General features: G+C 30.5%; 2 protein-coding genes across 4 annotated transcripts; one reads left to right on the top strand and one right to left on the bottom strand.

The window, feature by feature from the left end:
• Positions 1 to 1,673: 1,673 nt before the first annotated feature.
• Positions 1,674 to 5,585, top strand: LOC120180819. Of its 3 annotated transcripts, XM_039186111.1 has the most exons (4): positions 1,678 to 1,932; positions 4,327 to 4,682; positions 4,787 to 5,343; positions 5,450 to 5,515. In XM_039186111.1, the coding sequence occupies exons 2-4, from the start codon at positions 4,329 to 4,331 to the stop codon at positions 5,451 to 5,453; spliced, it is 915 nt and encodes a 304-aa protein (XP_039042042.1). In that variant the 5' UTR covers positions 1,678 to 1,932; positions 4,327 to 4,328; the 3' UTR covers positions 5,454 to 5,515. The 3 variants fall into 3 exon arrangements, with proteins under 3 accessions (XP_039042043.1, XP_039042042.1, XP_039042041.1); XM_039186112.1 differs by having other exon boundaries at positions 1,674 to 1,932; positions 4,316 to 4,682; positions 4,787 to 5,585; XM_039186110.1 differs by having other exon boundaries at positions 1,679 to 1,932; positions 4,787 to 5,583.
• Positions 5,586 to 10,615: 5,030 nt separating this feature from the next.
• On the bottom strand, positions 10,616 to 12,545 carry LOC120180786 (WAT1-related protein At5g07050-like). Its single transcript, XM_039186083.1, has 7 exons — positions 12,272 to 12,545; positions 12,109 to 12,171; positions 11,896 to 12,012; positions 11,560 to 11,809; positions 11,324 to 11,485; positions 11,072 to 11,223; positions 10,616 to 10,939 (listed from the first exon to the last, which is right to left on the bottom strand). The coding sequence occupies exons 1-7, from the start codon at positions 12,472 to 12,474 to the stop codon at positions 10,693 to 10,695; spliced, it is 1,194 nt and encodes a 397-aa protein (XP_039042014.1). The 5' UTR covers positions 12,475 to 12,545; the 3' UTR covers positions 10,616 to 10,692.

Here is a 12,545-nt window from a genome sequence, read left to right as displayed (position 1 = left end):
TAATATATTTCATCTAAATAGAATAGTTTAAGTGATTTATTGTTAAATAGCTTATTTAAACAAGTTGCGCTCACTGATTGGTAAATTAGGAGGAATCCAATAGTTGGCAATAGCCACTTCTATTCAACTTTTTATTTATTTATAAAAAACTATTTTACCACCCTACTAATAATCATTTGTCGGTTTAATTTTGTCAAATATACTTTTATAAAACACTTTATTTTCTTTGTTATACATATATTCCTAAAATCTCAAATTGAATTTTGTGTTTTAGTTGGAAAAGTACACAAAAGTTAATATATAATTAAAAATTATTATAATAATAATTTAATTTTTTATTACTATTTAAATATGACTTTATTATAAAACATCTTTGAACTATACTCATTCTTAGTTTTAAGTTTTGTTTTTATTTTTTAGATACCTAATGTCTTTCATCATTACTATTCTTGTATTGTCTAATCTTTCTGTCCATCAAGATGACATGACAACATCAAAAGCAACTATATTGCACAAAATCAAAAAATGTCATGTGACAAAAACAAAATACAGATAAAATATAAAAAAATTAAAATTAAAATTAAAAATTAAAAATATTTTTAAAATCGTATTATATAAAACTAGATTAACTATTAATCCAATTTTAAAATTTTTATTAACTGTTAATCGGATTAAAATCAAATTAATTAATTAATCGAATCAAATTTTGATTTAATCGATTAACTTGGTTTTAATAAAAAAAAATGAATAATCCTACGAAAAAAAAAACCTCTAAATATAAAGTAGTGAGAAAATATTAAATATAAGGACTGTAAAAATATTTAAGCCATGTGAATCCCTTGTCAATTTTCTTTGTCAAAAGCTCATCGTCCTCGTTTGGAATATATGGAATTGGCCGAATATATCATATACAAGTCCATGACGAAGAACTTAAAAAAAAACGCTAGTGAAGTCTTTAACAATGCATAATTTTTGAATTGTGATTTTTAGGAGGCTATGGGGTCTAAAGGAGCTCTTTATGAATCGCATTCAGCAAAGAGAAAAAATTGGAATAGACTAGGCGTTAAATGTCCTAAAAATCAATGTGGAATGAGCTTACTTACCTAGTACCAGTGAAGCTGCAATTGGTGTCTTAACAAGAGACCTCTATGGCATGGTGATGGGTGGAATCGCAAGAAAGTATGATAGTCTATATTTGATTGAAACAATCGTCTTCATCGAAGAATTTCATATGATAATAAAAAATATATAGATCATATAATTATTAAATGAGACATCATTATAATTGTCAACCGATTGGAAAATTCACTAAATAATATTTTTATAGTAAAATTGATGCTCAACAAGACTCGAACATTATTGGAGGGACTTTACTACCTTAAGACACACTATATGAGCCGATAGGAGAATAGATGCTACACACTTGCAATATAACTTTTGTGGAATATCAATCCATTTTAATTATATCATGATGAATTAAATTATATAAAAAGATATAATTCTCGAAGTCATCGGCGTCTAAATGAAATTTTCATTATCTATTAAAAAAAAAGTCGGACAACCCTTTTAGGATGACGTGGAAGATTGTGAAAGGACCTTCACATTGTTTTTAGATACTTATGGATGACTTTAGCGAAAAAACACGCGTTTGGTATTCGAGAAAGTGCCTCTCCTCGAGAAAATATTTTGACTATTCTCTTTTCTTTTTCTCGAGAAAATTAAAAAAGGAAAATACAAACAACAGCAAAAAAGTTCAAAAAGGAAACCCTAACAAATAATAAACTCTCCTGATGCACTGTCACAGTTACTTATCTCGCGTAGCATCTCACTAGTGACGTAGTTATCTGTCTATCCCGGCGACCAGATCGGGCCTCTCACCGGCGAGAGATTGTTACTTTCTTTTTCTCTTCAAAATTTTATCACGATTCCCAGGTTTGTTCCTTTCTCTCTCTCTCATTCATAAATTATTCTTTTTATATATTTGATTAGTTGATTGTTTATATGAAGTGTAAACTACTGAACATTTTGATTTTTCTTCCTCTAGTTTTTGTGTGTGGATATTTTGTGTTGTTTTAGCTTGTTTGTGGTTTATCTGTAAATTAGAGAAGTAATGCGTGTTTTATCTTTGGAGAATTTTAGTAAAGATTCTGAGGTGTGGACACTCCTAGTGTAGGTTCTTTTAGAGTATTTTAGGACTTGGGTAGCTCAATTAAATGCCAAAAGGTTGATTTTCGAATGCTTATCTTTAAGTGAAACTTGGTGCTAAGCTTCATTAGAATGGGGTTTAGCGATGCCAATTTCTTTGATGATGAATGCCTGGAAAGATTGAGAAGTTTTTGATCTTTGATATTTGGATACGATTGTAATTTCTTACGATTTGGACATTTTTCTCTATTACATCGACCATTACAAACTGGATATAATTTCATTATTCGAAAGCATTTAGTTGCTCAAATGTTTGTCTCTATACATGCCAAAAGATATCAGTAAACAACTCAATTTAAAATTACATGTGATGGTCAGGGAGTAATTTGGGCTTCACATATGACATTTTATGGTCTTTTGGTTTATTGGATTTGAATGGAGAAAATCAAGCCGGATATTATATCTTTTAATAAGCATTATTGAATAAGTGTTCTCTGCATTTCTGTTTGTTTTATTTTTGTTATCGTAGAGAACAAATCCGCGTACTTCTATGAGTACTGCATCTTAAGCAATTCCTTGCCTTTGTTTACTAAATGGTTAATGATAGTGCTCATATCTATGATTGGAGAAATTGCAGTCAAATCTTCTCTCTTTTAAGAAGGATGATTGAATATATTTGTTCCTTTTTGTTATTGTTTTGTTTAAGTATCCCCTACTTCAACTTATGAGATCTGTTAAATGCATCACACGCATGGCAGCTGAACATGTGCTGGTCTTTGAACATTGTTGATGCTCTGTCTCGACAATACAATGATCAGGAATAGTTTAGAAATCTAGAACAAATCTGTTTATTTGTACGGGTGTAAAATTTTAAGCAACTCCTTGAGTTGACTTACTAAATGGTCAATGATAACGTTTATATCTATTATTGGAGGCAAGCTTTTGTTCTCCTGCTTTCTAATGAATTAAGTATTCAATATGTATAGAATGACAATGCTCATCCTCATCGTTTGGTTTAGACGTAAAACTTTATTTCCTGCCTTATGCCTGACTGACATAATTTGCCCGTGGTTTTGTGTCCTGGTATTTTAATCCTGAAAAGCTACATTCTTTTCGGTTAGGTTCATAGGTTGGAATGATTCTGTGCACTTGCATGTGCTTTTATCATGTTTTTTGGATTACAGGTACTTTTAGAATCTTTGCATTTATGGTTAAACGAATGGGGCTTTGACTGTGAGTTTTTCTGATTATGGGGTATAGGGAGCTATAAATTTTAGTATTTTATTTTTGAAATTTGAATCTTTCATTAAAAGACAAATAATTGCATGCCATAAGGAACTGAGGCGGGTGCAAAATTGGTCATGTAAGATGAGACCGGTAACCCGTCTTTGGCTCTCTCTTTCCTGTTGTCACTTTTCTCACTTTTACGAACCAACTTTACAATCCTTAGTAACTGTCAAATTTTCTTTTTGTCCAAGATAACAGGGTAAACTACCCTCTATGATATTTTCTGGAACATGCAAGAAACAAGGGTAATACATAAATAGTCTAGAGCATATCAACCGGCACAACAAGCGCTTGAAACCAAACAGATAGGAGAGAAAATAATTTCTTTCATAATATAGATAGATAAATTCTCCAATGAAGACATTTCACAGATAAAGTCCCTTTGTAGTATTCTTTCTATATGATAGTAGTGAATGCTCAGATAAAATGTTTGATACTAAGAGCATTCACAATTGCAGGCCAAGAAAGGGGGAAATGGGTGCACATCCGAAGTTGAATGAGAAATAGTTTATAGATTTTCTATTTGTCTTCTTAGTCCATTCTTTAATTGAAGTTGTGTTAACTATGCTTTTTACATGAAATTGTTCTTTTTGGACTTCTTTTCAGTTAGAATTTTACAAATTAATTAATTTTTATATGACATTTTCCATCAGTTCAATCATCACTGTTTTCCATATTTATATGATCCAAACGTAATGCGACTCTTTTCTTGACCTTTTGTTGTTTTCTAACTGGAGTCAAAATGTGTTGAAATGATCGTTACTTCGTTTCTTTTAATTTGGTCGGATGACTGTGCTTTCATGTTAGTCTGTAATTCGACTTGTATTAATTTCCATTTCTTTGTATTGCACTGCAACATGACACAACCATTCTTTTTCCCTAGAACTGGTTTAGGAATGAACCACCATGATCTGAAGGCACAGAGAAGGGAGATGAAGCATAAAGGAAGAAATGTAGTATGGTCAATTGCGATGGACAAGTGTCTAATCGAAGCTCTGGCAATTCAGGCTAGAAACGGGAATAAAATTGACAAGTGCTTTAATGAAAATGCATATACTGCTGCTTGTATTGCTGTAAATTCTCATTTTAATTTGAACTTGAACAACCAAAAAGTTGTTAATCGTCTTAAGACAATTAAGAAAAGGTACAAGGTAATGAGGGATATTCTAAGTCAAGACGGATTTTGGTGGAATCCAAATACGAAGATGATTGAATGTGACAGTGAAGATCTATGGAAAAGATATATAGCGGTCAGCATCTTCTACATTATTCTCCGTTCTTTTTTTCTCGGTTTTAGTATATACTTCTTTATGTTACTTGACATGTACGGTTTAGCTATGAATATATTGAACAGGCACACCCCGATGCAAAAGGATTTTGGGGAAAGCAGATTGAGATGTATGATGAGCTAAAGATTGTTTGTGGCAACTATCAAGCCCCGAGTCGTTGGGCTAAGATGAAGGACGGAGGTCATCCAACGGGATACAAGAATTTTGAAGAGGATTCTGCTTCTTTCGCATCACCAAGTTCCGATGACTTAAGTGATACAGATGACACCGAATCATATTCCAGGCAACCAGAGTATTTACAAGAAGGTAGTCAAGACCCACCTGTAATGGAACCGCCCAGACAACTTTCAAAGCAGCCTCGCGAAGCAGATGCTCTTCAGGAGGCAATGGTGGCAGTGGCATCCAGCATTCAGCGGTTGGCTGATGCAATGGATCGAAGTAAAACTACAATCAATCCCTCCGAATTGCTACAGGCTGTTCTGGAGATCGATGGTCTGGAAGAAGCTAAACAGATGTATGCATTCGAGTATTTGAATGCAGACCCTATGAAAGCTCGGGCGTTCCTGGCGTATAATGTTCGGATGAGGAAGATGTATTTGTTTCGACAGTTTTGGTGGTGGAAATGAATGGCGGGTGCTGAATTTCAAATCCTTTGGGTATATAATCTACAGTAGTGTGGGAATATTTATAGAGTTGGGAAATTAAACTTATTTCATTGATCGTTCGAAATGAATGTACAGAATTCAGATGTAAAGAAGCAATCTGGGAGCACATGTCTCTATTCTTGAAGGAGCTTAGCTGTAGGGGTAAACTCTTGTTATTATACTTGAGACTCGAACGTGAATGTTGGATGCATGTATGTTTTTAACCCGGGTCAATTTAGGTTTTTTTTTTTTTTAAGGGTAAGTTGCACCGTACTATTGAATTTTAGGCCGAAATTTTCAATTATAATGTTGAACTTTGGTTTTAATTTTAATTATATCATTGGATTGTTAAGTTTTAATGGCACGATGATATGAACATATCTTTTTGTCATTTTGATGACATATCGTTTTGGGCTTTTGGCCATGACTAATGTTTTATTGTATTTTTTCAATCGTCATCGACAATCAATCACCATTTGTCACTGGTTATTATTTTTGACGATATCAATATCAAATCGTTTGTATTTTACTTGTTTCAATGAGGTTTTCGGGAACTCTAAGCTGGATAATTCTTGCCATGTTTCTTGAAATGCTTGGTAGACCTTTCATTTTCGAAATAAGCATGGTGGTAAAACGCTGATGCTTCATATTCAAAAGAATTGACGAGTAATATTTGCAATGATAGTTTGGATTGTGTGGAAAATAATCAAGGTGCATTTACGGGGTTTGAAGGAATTTATGGGCAACTGAAACGATGGTTTGAAGAAAGGAAGAAAAAAATTATGGATTAAGGGTATGTTTGTTTGGTTGCAATTTGTTTTCTGAAAAATGAATTACTGGAATTTGAATTCTGGAAAATGAATTGCATTTCTGAAAAACGTTTTATGATATTTAAAAAATGTTGTTTAAACCTTTTTTTCCACTAGTTAATGAGTTTTTTTAAAATCATTTATTACAAATATTAAATACAATAAATAATATTATTTATCATAAAACTTAATATTATTATTTTTAAAATATTAAAATAATTTATTTATTATTAAATATTATTTTTTTAATTTTATTAATAAAAATAGTAATATTGGTATATTTTATTGAAATAAAAATATTATAAATTATATTAATTATTTATTAAAGTAACAATGTTATATTATATTTTAAAAATATTAATTAGTATATTTTAAATATCTTTATTAAAATATTATTAGATTATTATATTAATATTAAATATATAAATGATATTATTCATTATTTATAATTTATAATATTATTCTATGAAATTAATAAATGATATAAATTTTATTAATAATTTATTATATATTATTAAAATAAAAATATAATATCTTATATTATTATAATGTAATTGATTATTTTATTATAATATTAAAAATATAATAATATATTATTATAAATATAATAAATATATTTTAAATATTTTAATAATTAATATTTTGATTAAAATGATATTAAAATATTTTATTAAATATTAAATTCATAAAATAAAATTATTTTTAGTATTTATTCTTTGAAGTGAAAAGTTCGGAAAATGACTTACGGAAAATCAGAATGTAATTCATTTTCCAGAAAACACAAAGGAAATTCTATTGACCAGAAAAATGTTTTACGTTGACCAACCAGTTTTCCTCTAACCAAACACTGGAAAACATTTTCCAGAAAACGAATTACGTGAAACTAACACGGGAAAACATTTTCCGGAAAACGAATTACGTGAAACAAACAAGGGATTTCGAGGAAAACCAATTCCATAATTGGTTTCCCCCAAACAAACAGACCCTAAATTAATAAAATATTAAACTATTAAAGATTATTTGTTTAGAAATTAGATTAAATTAAAATAAAATAGAAAGATTGAAGCTTAAATTTATTATTATATCAATTACATTAATTATCCATAAAATTATTATATTAATTTATTATTAATATAAAATTAGTTTATAATTTCTTTTACAGTGTAGATTTAATAGAAAAATTCATAATAAAAAAACTATTTATATATTTGACAATTTCAAATTCATTAATCTAAAAGGGAAAGTTTTATACTTATTGTATATTTATAAAAAGAATAATATTACATAGTTTTTGAGAATATAATGTACTTATTATGATAGACGAAGAGCACAAATATAGTTGAGAACACTGCAAAACCCAATTTCGAGACACCAATAGGTGAGAAACACTACCTCTGGCTGGTATCAATGATTGTTGTATATGATCATTTTCACTATAGAAATTATGAATTAAATATGGTTGCCAATTTATGTTGCAAGTTAATGCAAGAATGTGGCAGCTGCGTCAGATCCATTATCCCACTTACTCTCATTAAGTTCAATCCATGGTGAAAATTAAGTTATTCTGAAACATCAATCTCAGATAGTATAGATTCTGTTATAAGGTCCACATCATTATTCATTTATTAACTCTATTTTTTAGCATATAATATACATGGACTTCTTTTAGATAGCTATATATATCCACTATCTTGAAAAAAAAAATCGAAGAAAATGTAAATCTTTTTAGAGTATTGGGGTTTAAGCAACTACGTATATAATGTGTATATGTATTTTCAATAGGTTAAGAAAAATTCCAAACAAATACTCCCTAGGCATATTTACCTTTCGTTGTCTCGATTGAATCTCAACTCAATAGAGATATAAAGGAATTTTTAATGTGGTCTTATTTAATTTTTAAAAAATATGTTTATCCCGGTTTACAACAAATTTAATTCCTCAGATATTTATTGTTGATTTTAACTACAATCTTTGTGTAGGAAGAATACTAACCAAATATAATACTAAGTGGAACATTATGGAAACAATATCTTATCGAGAGTGTATAAAATTAATTATATTGTTGCTATTAGATAAGAACTAATCATACTAAGTGATTTCCATGCACTCTTTCCAACTGGATTATCTGCTGCTGCTTCTTCCCCCCCCCCCCCCCTAGCTTAGCCAAAATTGATTTTATTAATAACATAAAAAGAGCTGCTGAGGAAACAGCAGCAATTCAGGGAATGAGCCAGGGAGTCTCCCATTATACTATAATGTATTATTATCATGTTTAAGATATTATATGTTTATATATCGTATTTGTATTATTATCTTTATATTAATAAGTTGAGTTATTTTAGGATTAGGTATTATTCATGAAGAAGTAGGTTGGCATGCATTCCCAAAATCAGAATCATTTCCAGAATAAAAAACAGTGAAATAAAAGTTGACTTAATGTTGTTTAGATATCCAAGAATCTTAGTTTGGCAAAAAGAAAAAAAATTCTGCCTGCAAAGTGGAAACTAGAATCAGGAACAAGTTCAATTGTTGCATATTATTCAAATGTGTCGGGTCAAATTAAGTTCGAATTGTTAAAAAAATTAGTTTGAATAGGATTATATTTTGTTTAATAGTTCATTTAAAATATATTTTTGTAATAAAAGAGTTATATATATGTAGAGTTGAATATTAGTTGATGTAAACGTTGTTTGGATAGAATATGAGGATGATGAAAATATATAGAAAAATGATATTGAAGTGAGGCCAAGGAGAATAATATGGTTTGGCGAACACAGAGAAGGAGCAAGTAGCTAGTTAAGGATTTAGCATATAAACCTTGCTTATGGAATATGAATCCATACTTAGTTTTGCTTATGGAATATGAATTCATGATCTTATTACATATTTGATTACTTAATCTAAAAACTAGCTATGAATTCTAACATATAAAATGGGATGAAATTGTTGCAAGGAAAACATGGGTGGTGAGTTGGCAGATTATTGGAATGACAGACGTATGTATATATATATGTTTTGCATGTTGAAAGAATAGTTTGGCAGTTCCTTTGAATATATAATATGACGTATCATATCGGTGGTGTTATGTCAACTGTGTATCAACTAGCTGATGATAGGGAAGGATCCGTTGATATCATCAAATTCCCCATTTCCACATTCCATCTTATCATTCTGTACTTTTTTTAAATTCACACCTTTTTAATTATTGTTATTCCTTGAGGTCCTAAGCTCGAGCACTACTCTCAAAATAGTTGAGAGTTATATTAATAAAAAAATTACTACTCTCAAAATATAAATTTTATATGTTTGACTCAAATTCATCATAAGGATAAATAATATATATGTGAATTTAAATTTTTAAAATATTTACTTATCCTACCAACTAGTTTTTTATGGTTTTTTCCTTTCTATTTCGGTATTATTTTTAATTATTTCTTAAACCATAGTACTTTTAGTTTACTTCTACTTTTATAGGATTTTCAAATAAAAATATAAAAAATGTTTGGATGGATATCAAATTTTCATGTTTCTACTATATTTTAATTGACCAAAAAAAATCAACAACTCCTTCATTTCTTCCAAATTCACATTGATTTGTCTAATCTTTTAAGAGTTTTTATTATTATTAAATAAACATATTACATAATTTCATTTTATTTTAAAAAATTAATTAGCTTCCTAAAGTGACATCCTTTATTATTATACCACATGTTTAATCGACCAAAAGAAAATATTTTTAATTATATATATATAATATTCATTTCCAAACTAAACAGGAGATAAACAAATAAGTTTTTTAGCCATCAACACCTCTCAGCATTATATTATTTATAGCTTTATAGGTGACATCCAGCATGCAATCCAGTATTTGCAGTCCCTAAGCTATGATTCACATAAATATAAAGCATTATTGTAGAGAACATAACGTGTGAAAATGAAATGCAGCCCATCTGAATCTATACTTTTATTCTCGCCGATAAATCGGAGAAAGTTGAAAATAATTGAAGCCTGGTTTGTCTGCCATTTAAAAAACACACGCCGACGTTTAATGAATATGGTGTTTAATTGATTGCAACTTGATATTTGAAGCACCTGATTCACCAACAAAGATGCAACAGTTTTTTGGTCATTTCATGGAATCAGCACATGAAATAAAGGTCCAACCCACTAACATTACCTTAGTGGAATCTGAATCATACGTCAGACATTTTGTCATTTCATATTCCTCTCAAACATTTTGTCTTTTTTATGTTTTCTTTATTAGTTTAATGTTTAATACGGTATTAAGATAAAGCAGAAGAATTTATGGGATTCTCTCAAATTTTCATTCACTGTAGAGCCCTTAACAGAATTAGCTTACAACATTAATTATTTCATACTAGAAAAACGAAATTAAAAAAAAAAACCATGATTTTACTTTAGTATACGAGTTTCTCTTAAAAGTGATAGAAATAAGGACCAAAAAGTGTTAATAAAAAAAACACCCCATAAATTTCCAAATTCTAAACTAAACTTGAACTATTTGTTGTCATTGCTGGGTTTAATGGGGGATTCAGGCATTTCCATGGTTAAGACAACACTTGAGAGCTTATTATTATTAGCTTCATTCTTGGGCAATTCCAGCACTTGGTTGGCTTCAATATCTCCAATTGCTTGGATAGCTTTGATTGGCTCATCTTCTATCTCCATTCCACTATCTTTCTCTTTGTGTTTTCCCCACAGGACAGAATAAAGCCCCATCACTATCAAAATGGAACCAACCACCCTGCAATTAATCAATTCAAGCAATGATTTTCTTAATATTCCATTATAAGATACTTTTATATGAGGTGTTTATGATTCGAATTAAATCGTTCGAAAATAATGTAACAGTTGAGCTTGGAAGAGAGATCGTTACCCTCCAAGAAAAATCTTCTCAGCCAAGATGAAAGAGCCCATGATTGCAACAATGATCATCATCAGAGGACTGAAAGCAGTGGCAAAAACTGGACCCCTTTTCTTTATCACCATCCCTTGTACATAATATGATATGCTTGATGTCACAATTCCCTATAAAAAATCATCAAAATTCAAGATAAACTCACTTTTAGTTCATTGTCTGTAAAGGAAAAGATAAACAACAGATAGAAGAGAGATGTTAGATTATTACAGCATAGGCAGCCGCAAGAAGGTTCATGTCCCAACCAATTTGCCAAGCTGAAGCCTTATGCTCCATCACAAATGTAACAACAATGGCTTGTAATGTCCCCACAAAACACACTAATGATGTTAGCGAAAGCTGATGATTCTTGTATGTCTTCAATGCTTTTGCCTGCACAAAAAATGAAGGTCAATTACGGTAAAATAACGATGGTTTAAATCAGGGTTTTTAGGAGTTTCAAGTACCTGTAACACAAAGAGGGAAGCCCAAGCAAAGGTGGCTAAGATAAGGAAAATGGAGCCTTTGGCCCAATCTTTGTCAGAATTTCCAGTTGTATTATTGGCATAAGATTGTTGAGGATGAATATTCTTACTCCAAAACAATTCAACAATGGGTCCTTTATATAATGTCATCAACATTGCCCCTGCCACTGTCACCATTGTTCCCACTATCTTGGCTTGACATCTCACTTTCTTAATATCAATCTTCTCCATCCTAAATCAAAAATCCGATTCGAATCAATTAAACCATCCTGACACAAATATGGTTAGATTTTTATTTATATTCTGTCATTGTTATACCTGCACATGACAGCCATGACAAATGTCATTGCAGGCAACATATTGCTCATGGCGCATGAAAAAGTTGGAGATGTGTATTTCAGCCCAGCATAGTAGAAATTCTGATCAATCACTGGCCTGTAATGTATTTGGTTAGAGTTAAGATTCTCCATAGCAAAGTTTATGCAACAAAGAGCAAAGGGTTTCAAGAAGAAAAGAAAAGAAAAAACTAACCCCAGAAGAGCCAAGATGAATATCTGCATGAAAACTGAGAAGGTTATCTTTGGTTGCCCTTTCCTGAAATACAGCAAAATTCATGTAAATCCATCTCAGTTCCCATATATATTTATATATATATATATGATGGTATGTATGTGTATTGAAATGAATTTCAAACCTTTCGAAGATGAAAGCAAAGGGAGCAATGACAGCAGTGGCAAAAGCATGGCGGTAGACAACAAGAACATAGTGACTCATGCCTCTGTTGAGTGAAACTTTGGTGATGATATTCATGCCAGCATACCCAAATTGAAGTGAAATCATTGCAAAATAAGGTTTGGAACTCTCAAGGAAGTTGCCACAACATCTCAACTTTTCCATTTTTCTTTTTCTTATGAAGAAATTCGCAAAGGGGTGAGAGTTTGAAGGAAGAAGAAAGAACTGAGGAAGTG

Source organism: Hibiscus syriacus, unplaced genomic scaffold (genome assembly GCF_006381635.1).
Source record: "Hibiscus syriacus cultivar Baekdansim isolate YM2019G1 unplaced genomic scaffold, ASM638163v2 tig00112501_pilon, whole genome shotgun sequence".
Classification (NCBI taxonomy): domain Eukaryota; kingdom Viridiplantae; phylum Streptophyta; class Magnoliopsida; order Malvales; family Malvaceae; genus Hibiscus; species Hibiscus syriacus.
The sequence above is the reverse complement of the archived record's forward strand: the minus strand, read 5'-3'. Positions and strand labels throughout refer to the sequence as shown.